At 37.7% G+C, this 18362-nt stretch overlaps 1 protein-coding gene across 10 annotated transcripts in view; it reads left to right on the forward strand.

The window, feature by feature from the left end:
• Window positions 1–18362, forward strand: part of ATAD2B (ATPase family AAA domain containing 2B) — a 124779-nt gene that overhangs the window by 19385 nt on the left and 87032 nt on the right. For 7 of the 10 annotated variants that reach the window (XR_009448034.1, XR_009448033.1, XM_059660431.1 and 4 more), the window contains exons 2-8: window positions 150–301; window positions 7033–7082; window positions 7439–7592; window positions 8965–9067; window positions 9902–10010; window positions 13042–13158; window positions 15313–15388. Coding sequence is in view for 8 of the 10 variants with exons in the window: in XM_059660431.1 (XP_059516414.1) it covers window positions 150–301; window positions 7033–7082; window positions 7439–7592; window positions 8965–9067; window positions 9902–10010; window positions 13042–13158; window positions 15313–15388 (761 nt within the window). In the remaining 2 variants the exon portion in view is untranslated. Of the gene's footprint in view, window positions 1–149; window positions 309–5295; window positions 5559–7032; window positions 7083–7438; window positions 7593–8964; window positions 9068–9901; window positions 10011–13041; window positions 13159–15312; window positions 15389–18362 lie in introns of those variants that run through there. The other 3 variants (XM_059660434.1, XM_059660435.1, XM_059660437.1) reach the window with 3 other exon arrangements.

An 18362-nucleotide genomic window follows, 5' to 3' on the forward strand; every position in this document is an offset into this window, starting at 1 on the left:
TTTCTGTAGTTACAGATTATTACATTATGTTACACTTGTAGAGTGATTCATTCAGTAAATATTTATTGGTTGAATACTGTACTTTATGCAATTTAACAATTCTGTGTGTTTTAATAGGAATAATAAATGCATTTTTCACTGTCTTTCAGAAATCTGAGGTTGATGGTAGTTTAAGTGATAGCCACGTGTCTCCTCCAGCCAAACGCACTTTGAAACAACCTGATTCTGTTTGCAAAGACAAATCAAAATCACGAAGTACTAGTCAACGAGAGGAATGGAATATATCAACTGGACAGTCCAGGTGAGAAGTGAGAACTCATCGATTATTTTTTCATGAATGATTTGATGTGATTTAGAGTTGATGTTAATGCTAATTTTCATAAATTGTAAAGCTGCTAGTATCTAAAAATACTTAAAAATTAGAAACTTATTACTAAAACAGTTGGATTTTGATAGGTCTTAAATATGCATATATATGTACAGTCCTGAAAAAAAATTTAAATATGTTTTTATTGAGTTTAGAGAGAAAGGCAGGGGGAGAGAGAGAGAGAGAGAGAGAGAGAGAGAGAGAGAGAGAGAGAAACATTGATCACCTGCCTCCTGTATGTCCCCTATTGGGGATTGAGCCCACAATTTGGGTATGTGCCCTGACCAGAATCGAACTGGCAACTTCCTAGTGCATGGGACAGCACTCAACCAACTGAATCACACCAGCTGGGCTAGTCCTGAAAATTTAAGTAAGAACATATGGTTAGAATTATTTTTTTATTTGAAAATAGGTAAAATGTCTTCTTTCTAAAATTATTAAATACTAGAGGCCTGGTAGGGTCCCTCAGCCTGGCCTGCGGGGTTGGGCTGAAACCAGCCTGAGGCACAGATTTGTCCAGGGTGTATCTGGCCCGTCTCACCTAGTCCCGATGGGCTGGAACCCAGCAGCAAGATAACCTACGTCAGAGCATCTGCCCCCTGGTGGTCAGTGCGCATCCTAGCAACTGGTTGAACGGTTGAACGAATGGTTGGACACTTAGCATATTAGGCTTTTATTATATAGGATAGGATTCCACTTGAATTGATATACCAAAATATAATAACATCTAAATAAATGTTTAAAGAAATCTTTTCATTTATCTCCATCCTTTCAACTTAAATTGCTTGTGTCTGATTTAATATGTAGCAGGAAAGCTTAGTTTTACTTATCAAAGTAAATGGTAATAATTTAATGTAGCTAGGATAAACACACACACAGAAGATTTAAACTTTGAACTCAGAATTTTGGCTTCTCTTTTCTCCAAAGTCTTTTTAGAGAAGTGCTGATATGCCCATGGCAGATTAAAATAAAAGGGAAATTCTTTGGTTTCATTTATCCTTGAAATATTTAAAAATATTTTGATTCTCTCTCTCTCTCTCTCTCTTTCTCTTTCTCTCTCTATACACACACACATATATATTTATATATATATATACACACACACTAGAGGCCTGGTGCATGAAATTCGTGTATGGGTAGAACCCCTAGGCCTGGCTGGCGATCAGGGCCGATCTGTGGGGTGACTGGCGGGGCGATTGAGGGGCCCCCGCTGGCACCTGCCTTGGCCTGGGGCCTTTGGGCTGGGGGCAGCTCCTGTGTTGAATGTCTGCCCCCTGGTGGTCAGTGCACATCATAGTGACCGGTCGTTCTGCCGGTCATTCTGCCATTCGGTCGGTTTGCATATTAGGCTTTTATTATATAGGATTCTTTTTTTAAAATTGAATTTTTGAGAGGGAGAAACATCGATTTGTTGTTCCACTTATTTATGCATTCATTGGTTGTTTTTTGTATGTGCCCTGACTAAGGGTTGAACCCACAACCTTGGCATTTTGTGATGATGTTCTAACCAACTGACCTACCTGGCCAGGGCCTATATATATTTTCTTTAATGAAAAATATTTTTGGGGTTACATAAACTTTGATAGGCAGTGCACATTTACAAAGAATGTTACCTATTTTAGTATGGTCTAAAATTCTGTTTTCCATTATAATTGATAATTCAATATCATATTAGTTTCAGGTGTACAGCATAGTGGAATTAAAAATTTTTATTTTGCATTGTCTGAGAACTAAGTAGAAAAATTCAGGAATTATAGTCTGTTGATTCTCCCCCTCCCCCTTTTTCTCATACTCATTCATATGTGAGATGAAACAGATCCAGATCAGTATAATGATATTTCTCAAGATGAGTACTTCCCTTTAATTACACTTCTAGATTTGATCTCTCTGTTATATTCTGTCTCTTGCATTTATTTAGTAAGTGAATTAGGCTTCTTTTTCTAGATAAATGTTGCTAAAAGATGTTCTTTTAGTGTTGAAGTTTGACCTTTAATTGTAAGATAATTTTAACAGTTTGATTCAAGTCTGAGGATGTAATACACTAGATTTCCCACATCTTATCCATTCAGAAGGCTTTTATGTAAATTGACATCTTTCATATAAAAAGACGTCAAAAATTTTTGGGGGGATAGTTTTGATTACATTTAGGTACATTAAAGTAAGATACTCCTTTTAAAAAAATACTAAACACATTTTGAATAAAAAGCTTACATAATGAATGGTAATAAAATTTACTATTTCTGTTTTGGCAGAAGAATAATGTTTAGCATTTCACATTTTAAAAAGTTTTTGGAGTTAAACTTTCATCTAGGAATGTAAGTGCTACACTGCTACAATCTTTTGGTTTTGTATGACTTGAAAAGAAAATGCCATGTGACTTATTAGATTTAACAGAATTGAATTTTAAGCAACACTTTTAGCTAAATATATTTTATATTTTGAGATAGCATAAATACAAATATCAGTATTTATTTGAAGGTTTCTGGTTGTTTTTATGTCATGAACCTAAGAATCCTGATTCTTTATTTTGTAATCTAAGTTCTTATGAGCATTAAGGGTAAATTATGGAATTTCTTTCATAAAAATAATTCCTTAGAAATACATTTCATTTTGAGAAAAATTGAATATAGATAAAACTTAGTATTAGCTATGAAAAATAATTAATCTCTTTTTAAAAATATTTTTAATTGATTTCAGAGAGGAAGGGAGAGGTAGAAAGAGATAGAAACATCATTGATGAGAAAGAATCATTGATCAGCTGCCTCCTGCATGCCCCACACTGGGGATCGAGCCTGCAACCCGGGCATGTGCCCTTGACTGGAATCAAACCTGGGACCCTTCAATCCTCAGGTCACTGCTCTATCCACTGAGCCAAACTAGCTAGGGTGAAAAATAATGAGTCCTTTGGACTTTCTAAAGATCAAAATTCTTTAAAGAAATTACTGTTGATTGGTAAAATGATTTCTTTTTAGAGACTAGTAATTGATGGAGAGGTAAAAGTGAAACTAGAATTTCAAAGTCTTCATAAAAGATTTGAAATTGATTGAGTTTTCTTTTGGGGAGAAATCTGGGCATATATATTTGGAGGTCCAAGTTCATCAATGTAATTATAATGATTGATCATTTTTTGTAAATTGAGGATTTTGTTTGATCAGAAAGTATTTAGCATATGTTCTTTATCTTATACGTAGAAACTAACACATATACATGCTAACCTAGATAGATGTTGGCACTTACAAATATTTTTTATTTTTATTTTTTTCAAATATTTTGAGTAGAGTACCATTTTACTGACTCTTGTCAGCTGACATTTAGCCAGTAGACATTTATTTAACTTGGAGGCCTGGTGTGTTGTAGGCAGCTTGGGGAAAGTGGCATGCATTTGATGTTTCTGGAATAATAAAAGGGCATACTCTAAGATACAAAATTAAATCTTTGATAAGACAAACTGTAAACTTAAATGCATTATACATGAAAAACTTGTTTTGTCATCAGATGAGAGAATAATGAGATTAAGTGAAATATAACCAGCTATGTTAGACTGCTGAGGCAAATTGGAATTGAAGGGTGATAATGCTTAAGGTTTTCCAAAATGAGACATTTACTGAATTGAGGTTTAAAACCCTCTAAATCATTAAATGCCTTGGGTTTATATGGGAAAGGGAGAATAAGAAATGCTTTTTAAATCTGGTAGTTGCTACAGATAATTAAAGGTTTAAAAAAATCTAATATAAAAAACAACAATAAAAAAACTCTAATATAATGATCATCTAATATAAAGTGATACTATCTCTATTTAAAAAATTTAGGAAACAGAGATATAGGGAAATATTCCCCATCAAATTCTCCTTTTTAAAAATAAACAAAGGAGACTTTATAATTATAAAGGGTTTCTTGGAGGATTCATTTAAGTAGTGAACCTGGTTACATTTTAAGTAATCAAATTTTTTCCTCCAAAATAGGTTTTTATTGATTTGAGAGAGAGAAAAAGAAAGGGAGAGGGAGGGAGGCAGAGAGAGAGAGAGAGAGAGAGAGAGAGAGAGAGAGAGAGAGAGAGAGAAAGAGAGAGAAACATTGATGTGAGAGAGAAACATCAACCAGTTGTTTCCCCTATGTATCCTGACAGGGGATCAAATCTGCAACCTGGGTATGTGTCCTGACCTTGAATCCAACCTTTTGGTGAATGGAACGACACTCAGTCAACTGAGCCACACTCTGGCCAGGGCTTAAGTAATTAACTTTTGGGAACATTGATTCAAGAGACTTTTTAGACACATAATATTGTATAGTCAGGCCAACCCTTAAAATCTCAGTATTCTCTCTTTATAGACAGAGTATTTGATTTTATCTCCTTTAAAAACAAATAAATTTCTCTCTTTTATAAGAGAAATGATAATGGTAAAATGATGACAATATGTAATTGTAAGATAATTAGATTGAAGAACTAGTGTTCCCTTCCCCCCATAAAACATCTCTCATTAGCAAAGAAGTAAAAGCCAACTAAGTATTGTTTCTTCAGAGGGACAAAAAACTTACTGTGCTGCCGAAACCGGTTTGGCTCAGTGGATAGAGCGTCGGCCTGTGGACTGAAGGGTCCCAGGTTCGATTCCGGTCAAGGGCATGTACCTGGGTTGCGGGCACATCCCCATTAGGAGATGTGCAGGAGGCGGCTGATCGATGTTTCTAACTCTCTATCTCTCTCCCTTCCTCTCTGTAAAAAATCAATAAAATATATTAAAAAACAAAACAAAACAAAACAAAAAAAAACCTTACTGTGCTTTTACCCCCAAGTGACGTTGCTATTGTTCAGAAAAGTTTTAGATTTCTTTTATAGAAATATATTTTAGGGTTAACGTTTTATTCTTTTAATTCAAGTGTGTATAATTTTAACCATTTAGTTTTTTAAAATATATTTTTATTGATTTCAGACAGGAAGGAAGAGGGAGAGAGAGATAGAAACATCAATGATGAGAGAGAATCATTGATTGGCTGCCTCCTGCACACCCCCAACTGGGGTTCAAGCCTGCAACCAAGGCACGTGCCCTTGACTGGGAATTGAACCCAGGACCCTTCATTCTGCAGGCCAACGCTCTATCCACTGAGCCAAACCAGCTAGGGATAACCATTTAGTTTGGCATGCAGCTAAAATTCATTTGGAGCCAAGATTTGTGAATAAATTGATCAGACTGAGGTAATGTTATGTTGGGTTCAAAGCCAAAGTATATTTATGAATAAAATAGATTTTTAAATTTGGTTTTAAGTGGATTTTGAGATTGATTATAGAGAATTCTACATGTGTAATCTAAAGAATGTCCTGTTAATACATCAGTTTCATTACTTTATACTCAAATTCATATGCCAGGAGAATTGTGTACTTGGTATACAAAGGTGCTAAAAATGAAATACTTTCCAAGAGGTAGTATATTAGAAAAAGATAGTTTTGTTGTTTTCTGGGGGAAAGGAGGGCTGGAGTTTTTGTTTTCTCCACAGTCTGAAGACAGATAGTAGTTTGAGTTTTTGTTCATATATTTTAATCATCCTAGCTGTGACCTTTATTAGGCAGGGATATTTACAATTAACAATTATAACACTTAACATTTATGATTTAACACAAAGAGCTACGGAGTAACTAAAAACATTAGAATATTTTAGTTAAAAAATTCTGCAAACCACATAAATAGTAGAACATAGTTATAAATATTAACTATTTTCTAAATGTCCTCCCATTGGTTTTTTCTTTGAAAATGATTATTGTTGGGTTAAAAAAATACTCCGATAACTTTATATTGACAGCTCTTTTATTCTGTAACAATTTAGTTTTTGAGCTTTCTAATTATAGTTAGGTGTATGGTGACTGTTTCCTTAAGTCTTTATGTTTTGATGACCATGTAAGTATCTAACATTTTTCTTCCTCCACCCAAGAGAGAGAATTATACAATGACTGTTTGGAGAAAGTAGTTGAGTTTTTATTTTCAGTTTAGAATGTGTAATAAAATATTTGAATAAATTATTATATGGTATTGGTGTTCAGTACTTTTTTTTCTTACAAATTACTGTTTGAATAAATTTTTTTTTAAATATATTTTATTGATTTTTTACAGAGAGGAAGGGAGAGAGATAGAGAGTTAGAAACATCGATGAGAGAGAAACATCGATCAGCTGCCTCCTGCACATCTCCCACTGGGGATATGCCCGCAACCCAGGTACATGCCCCTGACCGGAATCGAACCTGGGACCTTTCAGTCCGCAGGCCGACGCTCTATCCACTGAGCCAAACCGGTTTCGGCATGAATAAATTTTTTTATTGTTTCAATTTTATTTTGTCAACCAAATCAATAGTAAATGTCTGTGACAATTGCTACTAATGGCCTCAGTTAATTTATGGCATATGTTAGGCTTAAGCCTTTTATTTGGATTTAATTTACAGAGTTAAAGAGATAATAAGTTCTATTATTAAAGCTGTTCTTGAAGTAATGAAAATGACTCAGTATATTTTATTAATTGGTATATTATCAATGTTAGAGTAAAAAAAGTCTTTACTCTTAAATAAAGTAATACTATATTACTGACATTTTAAAGATTAAAATGATTCCACCAGTATTGCATTTCTTGCTCCTTTAAATGAATATTGATATGTTTGCATATTAAATATAATTGTGTTTTAGGTTAACTTCTCAGCCTGGTGCTACATTACCAAACGGACATAGTAGTCTATGTGAGTATTCTATTATGAAACTGGTTAGTATTGAAATTCTTTTAATGTTGTTAGAATTAAAGTATTTAATGTGGGTAAACAGAGTGATTTACTAGTATGCTCAGCAAATGACTGGATTTCAGTCACAATAAATACATATGTAATTGTTAAGTGTTGAAAAATCCATACAAGGGAAATAATTTAAATTATTAAGACAGATTGTAAACATTTATAGAAATGTTAGATTATTGGATATTAAAGCCATTTAAGAGGTTATATTAAAACTCTTGTTGTCTTTTAAAAGTAATGTTTTGATTTTTTTCCCCTCTCTTTTTATACTCTGTACTTTGAAATGGGAATTATCTCTCTTTTTGTAGCCCTTCGAAGCCATCCCCTTCGAGGGGAAAAGAAGGGAGATGGAGACCTTTCTTGTATGAATGGTGACATGGAAGTCAGAAAAAGTTGTCGTTCCAGGAAAAACAGATTTGAAAGCGTGAACCAGAGTTTGTTATTTGATCAACTAGTAAATAGGTATGAATGCTTATGTAGTAAGCAGTTTCATTTAATTATTTGATTTTAAAAAATAATTTTTAAAATTGATTTCAGAGATAAAGGGAGAGAGAAAGAGAGAGAGAAACATCAGTGATGAGAATCATTAATCGGCTGCCTCCTGCATGCCTCCCACTGGGGATGGAGCCTGCAATCTGGGCATATACCCTGACTGGGAATGGAACTTGTGACCTCCTGGTTCATAGGTCAACACTCAACCACTGAGCCACACTGGCTGGGCTAATTATTTGATTTTTAAGACAGTTATGCTTTTAAAAACAACTTAGGCACTGACTTAGTAATAAATACAATTATTTTATAACAATTTGAATTAACAGTGGTTAGCAGTGATTGTCAGTTTCTAGTTAGTTTACTAGATTTAATACAATTTATGTAATAGTTAAAAATTTTCTCATTGTTAATTAAGCTTTTTTGCATAGTGAGATACTATAAAAATAATTTTATTCTGTCTTTACTATAGTCATTTAATATTTTCTCATTTAACATTTGTAGCTTTGACAATTTTCAAACAACATTAAGCTCCATTATTAATATATAATTTTGCTTAGTTAAGATTTTGAATTGATGATCTTTTTGAGACTGGGTATGTGGGATGTAGCTAGTGAGCAAGCCTAGCTGATTGCTCAGCATCGACCTCCAATGAAACGTGATTCTTCTCAGGTGATAGATTATCATACTTAATTCTTGCAAATACCTGGAGAAGGGAGGTCAGTATAATCCCTTATATTCTGGAAATTATATTCTGTAGTGGTAATGTCAAATTTGAGTATTAGTTATTATTTTTACTTTTTTCTATTACAGTTTACATTCAATATTATTTGTATTAGTTTCAGATGTACTTTTGTTAGATACTTAGACCAGTGTCTGGAAACATAGTGTTTGAAAGGTGAAATGTTCTAATGTCAGCATGTATTTTGTGGATGTCAGTATTCTCTAATTTATAGAAAGACCTGTTCTGTTACCTTATTGGCTTTAAACTTTTTACAAATTCTGTTTTGTATGAATCATAACATCATCTTCAAATAAAAAGATTAAATTAGTTACTTTTTTCAGTGCCTTGGATCTGGTAGTCAGTTTTTTTAGTGGCATTGTGGATTTGAATATTTTGGAGCCTTATAAACAAAAGTCTTCTATTTCGTAAGTTTTACTTAAATAAATATATTAAGGTAGAAGGTCTTTTGGTTCTGATGGACCCCAATTCAAAGAGGGATGTTATATACAGTTACATATCGGAGATGATTTAGTTATGCTTTGGTGAAGATCTCTTTTATGTGGATGACACAATGTATGGTTCCACAATTGTCTAAACCCTAGTTTTATTATGTGATTATAGTACTGCTGAAGCTGTACTGCAAGAAATGGACAACATTAACATTAGACGGAATCGTCGATCAGGAGAAGTGGAACGACTTCGAATGTGGACAGATACAGAATTTGTGAGTATACTTAAACAACCTTTGCAATTTTTAATTTCTACTGAGGAATAAAAGGGGAGAGTCAACAGCATTTGGACTTTCTTGGATTAATAGAATTGTTCCTTCTTCATTTTTACCTTGCGACTTTTTTGCTTTCTTGCTTCTTTTATTCCATTCCCTACTTGTCACAATTCCCCTAAAAATTCTCTCTCTACTTTTTCCAGAATAGTCATCTGAAAATACAGTTCTGATTTTGTAACTTTTCTGATGTGAACCTTTAATGTTTTTTTTTATTGTGTACTGAATTAATTAAAAATACTTTGGCTTTCATAATCTGTTTTCAACTTTTATCTTCTCAACACTATTAACCAAATACAAACAAATCATTCTTGTTCAACTGACTTTTACTTCTCTTAATACTTCTGGTTAGGGACTGATGTAATCCTTTCTTGTTTCAAGGTTCATTTCAAATGTTGCCTCGCTTCCCTGCCCTTATCAAGAAGACATTGTCTCTTTGAATTCTACTTAGTACCTTTCTTTATGGCGTTTAACTTTGTTTACTTTCTTTTATAGTTACCTGTGATTTGTTTCATCCTACTAGTCTGTAATTTGCTTGCAGGAGACAGTATTCCATGGCATTATAGTTTACAATTTTCAAATATTTTATAAGCTTTGTTTGTTTATTCTCTTGTCCCTTATACTTATTGAATTCAGGGAGCTCCATTTTCATGAATCTGTGCCTTGTAAATAGGCGCTCAGTGAATTTTATTGAGTAGGCATGTCCCATTGGGTTATATTATTTATTGCCAGAAATACATTCCATGTTAATATTTGACAGATTTCTTTCTTTAAAAGGAAAACATGGATATGTATTCAAGAGTGAAAAGGCGAAGAAAGTCACTGAGAAGAAATAGTTATGGGATACAAAATCATCATGAAGTCTCTACTGAAGGTGAAGAAGAAGGTTTGTAAAACACTTTATGAAATAATACACTAGAAAGTTTAGGTGGAAGAAAAGAAAAATATATACAAGTAACATATGTGTAATATTGCCAAGTAGGTAATTTTTGGCTGCAGAGGTCTATATCTTGTATAATTTGAAATAATGTTTATCCCACTGGCATTCTGAGTTTTTATTTTCTGCATTGGAAAAGTGCCGTTACGCTACTTTCTACATTGTTGTAATGTATCTTATTAGTAGCTATTGATAGTCCTTAATGACCTAATTTGGCATTTGCCATGAGCTGATTTGCTTGTTAGGTCAGGCCTCTTTTGTATTTAGGTACTTTCCAATCAGAAGCCTCTATCGAGAATCACCTTCTGTCCATAGTCTCTAAATCTCTGATTACTGTATTTGGGTCCCACATTTAGTTATGGACTGAGGAGTATACTACTGTTCTTTTCTGAGGCATGTCTAGGTTCTGAACTGAAGAACCCCAAATTTGTAGGGCTGGAGCTGGAACATGATGAAAGTACGTTTGCCCCAAGGATTATAAATCAATGACTGGTACATCTAGAGGAATTAATTCTGTAGGAGTTAATCTTCTTTATTGAAATGGATTTTCAGATGATTTGGTGTATTGTAAATGCCGGGTACTTGTATTTTACTAGGCAGTTTTACTCGTTCTCACTGTTCGTATAGCTTAGAGAAGAACAGGTTTATTGCTCTTATTCTGTAATTAATATATTATTAGCAAATTATGAAGAACTGATATTTCTAATGAAGGTACTTTATTGAACAAATATTGTTCACGGTGGAGGTGGAGGAGGGTCCCTCAGGTTGACCTGCACCCTTTTCAATCTGGGAGCACTCTCCAATCCAGGAGCCCTGATGGCTTAGGCCCACTCCCCATGGTTCTCTGCTCTCTGCGGGGCCTGGCCGTTCTGTGCCCGCTGCCCAGAGGCCCTCCACGGCCAGGGCGGAATGCTTGCCTCGTTGCCGCAGTGATGAAGCAAGCATTCCACCAGGCCTCTAATGCTGCCCACTCTCAGCGGCCGTCCCCCCAGGACTGGGGGACTCCGGTGGAGCTGAGGGGACCGGGTGCCTCCATGTTGTGGCTATGGGTGCCGGTATCTTTGTGACGGAGTGATGGTTAATTTGCATATTATCCTTTTATTAGATAGGATTTTTGCCTTTTTATTAACTGAACATTTTTGTGGAGTTTCCAAAGTAGATTGGACAAATACAGCATTTCCTCCCATAGTAAATAGTATTATTGTGCAGGCATTTTTTCAAAAAAATATTTTTGAAGGTTTAGGAAACATAATTGGGCATAAATAATTAATAGTATTATTTAGATAAGTAATATTTTATTTGCTGATTTTCTCTATACCCTAATAATAAAAAATTTAAAAACTTAGAATAAGCGTTCAGATGTTACAAGTAAACTGTAAAGTCCTTTGCATTTTTAGTCTCCTATTTCACTCAGCATCACTGGCAATTTAATTTTCCTGTGCCTTTATATGACTGCATTGTATTGATAGTTCTTGTGGTTAAAAACTTAATCCTAAAGTATATTGTACTTAAGGACAATAAGCCTATAAATTTTCATTAGATTTTTATTTTAAACTGTAAATAGATGTCACATCATAGCTATAGCCAAACAGTTTTTTAAACCACTGTAAAAAAATAAACTTTTTGTATTTATGTATATTATAATTTAGTTTCTTACATTTATAGCTAGGTGAATTATCATAAAACAATCACTAATATCAAGAAATAACCTATAGTATTATCAATAGCCTGGAAGCCTGTTTCATGCTCCCTCCCAATTCCTACCTGCATTTTCTTACCAAATATAATTTATCCATGCTTACCTGTTGTCAACAGGCCTAACAAACTATTATACTGCCAACAAAAATTGCTTTTGCTGTAACATTAGTAATTATCTTGTAAACATATTTTTTAAACTACCAAGTGGTATTTGAATACTAACCTAATCCAGAGGTTGATTGGACATTGAATAAAGTTTGCTGTAGTAAAATGCTTAATCATGAGCAAATCAAGAGATCAAATATGATCATATTGATTTATTTAGCACATAACTATATTGATTATTTATTTGTAGGAAAGGCATTTTACATCTATCTAGGTTGATTTTTTGTTGTTGTCATTAATCCTCACCCGAGGATATTCTTCCATTGATTTTTAGGGAGAGTGGAAGTGAGAAGGAAAAACTTAGAGAAACATCGATGTGAGAGAAACACATTGATTGGTTGCCTCCTGCATGAGCCCTGACCAGGGTCCGGCTGGGGAGGAGTCTGCAACTGAGGTATGTGCCCTTGACTGGAATTGAGCCTTTGGTCCGCAGGTGGTTGTTTTATCCACTGAGCCAAACCTGCTAGGGCTAGGATGATTTTAAATTTTATTGATTTATGCTATATGATACAGAATTGATATTTTTAAATGTCACCTTTACAGAGTAAAAGATAAAATGTAGCCCCTGCCAGGCTGGTGTGGCTCAGTGGTTGAGCATTGACCTATGAACCAGGAGGTTATGGTTTGATTCTGGGTCAGGGCGCATGTCTGGTTGCAGGCTCGATCCCCCAGTGTGGGGTGTGCAGGAGGCAGCTGATCCATGATTCTCTCACATCATTGATGTTTCTATCTCTCTCTCCCTCTCCTCTCCTCTTTTAAATCTAGACAAATGGCTCACAGTCTTTTTTCTGTCCATATATATATTTTAAAAAAATGTAACCCCTAGCTGGTGCGGCTCAGTTGTTTGAACGTCACTGGCTTACCGGCTCGATTCCCAGTCAGAGCACATGCCCAGGTTTCAGGCTTGATCCCCAATTGGGGTGTGTGCAGGAGGCAGCCAATCAATATTTCTCTCTCACACCGATGTTTCTTTTTCTCTCCTCTTCCTCCCTCTCTCTAAAAATCAACAGAAATATATTTAAAAATAATAATTAATAAAATATAAATATTCAGTTCTAGAGTGGACCAATCCTATGGATTAAAACTGTTTTTTTTTCTTTTGTGTGTGTGAAACTAGAATCTCAAGAGGAGGATGGAGATATAGAAGTTGAAGAGGCAGAAGGAGAAGAAAATGATAGACCATATAATTTGAGACAAAGAAAAACAGTGGATCGATATCAAGCACCTCCAATAGGTAGGAGACACTAAATAACTTTTGTTTTTGTCATTGGTAGCTTATTCTGCTTCATCTCTTTTAAAAATTAGTGTTGCTGAATTTAAAAGAATGAAAACTCTTGTAGGTTCCAGATATCTTTTCCTATATGTGCTTCCGTTTATAATACAATGGAAAGAAAATTTAAGTATGTAGTTGCAATATAGAATTACATAGAGCAGGTACATTTTATTTAAAGAACCTTAAACTTAATAATAAATACTGCTTTGTTTTTGTGTTACTTTATAGTTTATTGAGCACTTTCAATTACAGCAGTTCTTTAGGGCAAGTATTTCTATGTTCCCAGTAGTTGAGTAACTTAGTCACAAAAGTGGTGCATGGCTGCAGCTTGGCCAGTAACATAGGGGTTTATTTTTAATTTTTATTTTTTTTGAAAAGAAAAAATGTTTAAATCTAATGGACATGTAATAAATTCTACAGATACTATCTTATTGACTTTTTCCAGCTCTTGGGAAATTCCGACACTATTGATTCCCTTTGAAGTTTTAAAAATTGAGATATAATTCACATATCATGAAATTCACCATTTTTGCTGGCTTTTAATATGTACACTTCATTGGTTTTTCATATATTCACTAGAGTGTGCAGTCATCAGCTCTATATAATTTTAGAACATTTTATTACTTCATATTCCCCCCTCCCCAGTCATCACCATTATCTAATTCCAGAACATTTTATTACTTCCACACCCGCCCCCTCTCTCCTCACCCAGCCCTTGGCAACTACTAATGTACCTTCTGTCTCTATAGATTTGCTTGTGTGTGACCTTTTATATTTAACTTCTTTCACTTAGCATAATGCTTTCAAGGAAGAACCTAGATCTTTTTACTCAAAACCTTTATTTTCTAAAACAATGATTGATTCTCTGAAAGGGGTCTATCAGAGTTATCTATTAGAAGCTTGCCCAAGTATGAGGCTTCTTATCTAACAAAGTTAAGAGTCACTGTCACAGATAGTCCTGTTAATAATGGGAGAGGTGTGTTGGGACAGAAAAAAGACTGTGAGCCATTTGTCTAGATTTAAAAAAAATACTTATTGAGGTATAACTAAATTACAGTCCATTGCCATTACACATATTTATGCAGCTATCACAGTTAAGACAATGAATATGTTTTTTGACTCCCAAAATTTCATCCTGCCTGTTTATAATCTACTCCTAACCTCCTTGTGCCTCCCTGCTTCCAATCCTCAGGTAGCCACTGATCTGATCTGCTTTCACTATAGATTAGTTTATATTTTATTATATACAGAACATAGTACATATGATTTTTTTGTCTTCTTTCATTCAGCATAATTATTGTAAGACTCATCCATGTTATTGAACATAACAATAGTGTGCTTTTTATTGCCGAGTAGCATTCCATTGAATGAATATATCACACTTTTTTTTTAATATATTTTAGTAATTTTTTACAGAGAGGAAGGGAGAGAGATAGAGAGTTAGAAACATCGATGAGAGAGAAACATCGATCAGCTGCCTCCTGCACATCTCCTACTGGGGATGTGCCCGCAACCCAGGTACATGCCCTTGACCGGAATCGAACCTGGGACCTTTCAGTCCACACACCGACGCTCTATCCACTGAGCCAAACCAGTTTCGGCGAATATATCACACTTTTATTTATCTGTTCATTTGTTTTATGGACATTGGGATTGTTGACATTCCAGTGTTGGCTATTATAAATGAAGTTGTTATGAACATTCATGTGCAAATCATTGTTTAAACAAATGCTTTAATTTTTCTTATAATCATTCTTTTTTATGGCTGGAATGTCTAGGTTTTATAGTTAGGATTTGCCAATGTTATCTCTGGTGAAGTGTCTGTTCAAATCTCTTATGCATTTTTTCAGTTGAGTTGTTTATTTTCTTATTAAGTTTTGAGAGTTCCTCATGCATTCTGGATATCAGTCCTTTATCAGATATGTGATTTGCACATATTTTCTCGGTTTATAACTTGTTTTTTTAATTGTCTTCATAGTGTCTTTCAAAGAGCAGAATTTTGTGATTTTTAAGAACTCCAATTTATCAATTTAATAGAAGTTTTTTTTTACTCCTTTATCAACTTATGATTTTATTATTAGTTATTTCTATGTTATCCTGTTTTTTTTTTTAAAGTACCAGCTCATCAAAAAAAGAGGGAAAACACGCTGTTTGATATTCACCGATCTCCAGCAAGAAGAAGCCATATCAGGTATGTTTTGTTGGTTTTTGAAAGGAAGAAATATTTACATCTGTCATTTATATATCTCCTTTAAATCATACATAACATAATGGCTTATAATTACAGTATAGGTATTGATAGTGTAAATCAGCGGTTCTCAACCTGTGGGTTGCGACCCCTTTGGGGGTCGAATGACCCTTTCACAGGGGTCACCTAAGACCATCGGAAAACACATATATAATTACATGTTGTTTTTGTGATTTATCACTATGCTTTAATTATGTTCAATTTATAACAATGAAAATACATCCTGTATATCCAATTTACGTTACGATTCATAACAGTAGCAAATTTACAGTTATGAAGTAGCAACAAAAATAATTTTATGGTTGGGGGTCACCACAATGTGAGGAACTGTATTAAAGGGTCACGGCATTAGGAAGGTTGAGAACCACTGGTGTAAATGATAATGCCATTGAGGGACTAAATAGTATTTTTCTTTCTTTTTCCATTTTATTTCTCTATTATAGTTGATATTTGATATATTTTATATTAGTTTTAGGTGTACAGCATAGTGATTAGACAGTTATATATAAATTATAAGTGAGCCCCTTCCCCCATCCCGATAACTCAGGTACCCATTTGGCATCATACATAGTTATTACAATACTAGTGGCCCGGTGCATGGATTCATGCACATTGAAAGGAAATTAATTAGAAGGTGGCCAGCAGGGTGTGACTGGGCAAGACAGGCTGGACACACCCTGGAGCCAACCTCCCGTGGCCCCTCTCCAGCCAGCCGCACCTGGGGCGGTGGTGGCTTGAAGAGCAGTGGTGGCTCGAAGGGCATCTATGGAGTGAGCAGGGTCCCTCCGGCAGGTGGAGTCCCTCGGCCTGGCCTGCGGGGATCGGGCCGAAACCAGCTCTCTGACATCCCCTGAGGGGTCCTGAAGTGTGAGAGGGCACTCTGCAAAGTTACTGTTGTACAAGGTGTGGAATGCAAATGCAAGTGTGCAGTAAACCAGATTTGGGGCTGACAGTGCCCCAGCTACAACATAATTCACAGTCGCAGGTGGAATCACGCGGCCTTGCGAGGAATTGGCCTCCCTCCTCTCTGGTTCTGGGGTGGGTCACCTGAGAACTGCAGCTGCAAAGTTACCGCAGTTCGGCAGCTCCTTGTTGAGCGTCTGCCCCCTGGTGGTCAGTGTGCGTCATACCTGTGGCCTGTCGCTTAGCCTTTTATATATATACTAGGGGCCCGGTGCACGAAATTCGTGCACTGGGTGTGTGTGTGTGTGTGTGTGTGGGGGGGGGGGGAGTGTTCCAGCCTGCCCCCTCTCACATACTGGGAGCCCTCAGGCGTTGACCCCCATCACCCTCCAATCGCAGGATCGGCCCCTTGCCCAGGCCTGACGCCTCTGACAGAGGTGTCAGGCCTGGGCAGGGGACCCTCATTTCCCCCCATCACTGGTTCTGCCCCCAGCCCAGGCCTGATGCCTCTGGCCCAGGCATCAGGCCTGGGCAGGGGACCCCCAGACCCCTCCGATTGCTGGCTCTGCCCCTTGCCCAGGCCTGATGCCTCAGCCAGAGGCGTAGACCCCCATCACCCTCCGATCGCCTGATCGGCCCCTTGCCCAGGCCTGACGCCTCCGCCAGAGGTGTCAGGCTTGGACAGGGGACCCCCATCTCCCCCTGATCACTGGCTCTGGCCCCCGCCCAGGCCTGAGGCCTCTGGCCCAGGAATCATGCCTGGGCAGGGGACCCCCATCTCCCTCTGATCGCTTGCTCCACCCCCCGCCCAAGCCTGACGCCTCTGACCCAGGCTTCAGGCCTGGGCAAGGGGACCATCATATCCCCCTAATCCCCGGCTCAGCCCCCCACCCAGGCCTGATGCCTCGGCCAGAGGAGTTGACCCTCATCACGCTCCGATCACCAATCACCGGATCGGCCCCTTGACCAGGCCTGAGGCCTCCAGCAGAGGTGTCAGGCCTGGGCAGGGGACCCCCAGCTCCCCGCGGTTGCAGGCTCCGCCCCTGCCCAGGCCTAACGTCTCTGGCTGAGGCGTCCGGCTCGGGCAGCGGGGACCCGCAGCTGCAGCGGCCCCGCGATCGTGGGCTCCGCTTTAGGCCCAGGCAAGGGACCCCTAGCTCCTGGGACTGCCAGCTTCGACCGTGCCCAGCTCCCATCGCTGGCTCCACCCCTACTTCCTGCTATCACTGGCCAGGGCAGAAAAGGCACCTGATTCTCTGATCATGGCTGGGGGGCAGGGCAAAGGCGGCCCCAGGGCCGCCTTTGCCCTGCCCCCCAGCTCTTAGCTCCCCCCTGGGTTTCCGATCACTGTCAGTGGCAGGGGGCTTCTTCCTGCTTTCCCTTTCGCCTCCCTGCATTGTGCCTACATATGCAAATTAACCGCCATCTTGTTGGCAGTTAACTGCCAATCTTAGTTGGCAGTTAACTGCCAATCTTAGTTGGCAGTTAATTTGCATATAGCCCTGATTAGCCAATGAAAAGGGTATCGTCGTACGCCAATTACCATTTTTCTCTTTTATTAGTGTAGACTAGAGGCCCGGTGCACAAAAATTTGTGCACTCGGCGGGGTGGGGTTCTCACAGCCCGGCCTATGCCCTCTCGCAGTCTGGGACCCCTCAGGGGATGACCTCCTGCTGGCTTAGGCCCGCTCCCCGGGGGATTGGGCCTAAGATGGCAATCAGAAATCCCTCTGGCAGCCCGGCAGCCCTCGGGGGATGTCCACTTGCCAGCGGGGAGCAGGCCTAAACTGCAGTTGGACATCCTTAGCGCTGCTGAGGAGGCAGGAGAGGCTCCCACCACCACCACTGTACTGGCAGCCATCAGCCTGGCTTGTGGCTGAGCAGAGCTCCTCCCATGTGAGAGTGCCCTGACCACCAGAGGGCAGCTCCTGCATTGCGCATCTGCCCCCTGGTGGTCAGTGTGTGTCACAGTGACCAGTCATTCCCAGTCTTTCTGCTGTTAGGGTCAGTTTGCA

This window comes from Myotis daubentonii, chromosome 12 (assembly GCF_963259705.1).
Source record: "Myotis daubentonii chromosome 12, mMyoDau2.1, whole genome shotgun sequence".
NCBI classification, from domain to species: domain Eukaryota; kingdom Metazoa; phylum Chordata; class Mammalia; order Chiroptera; family Vespertilionidae; genus Myotis; species Myotis daubentonii.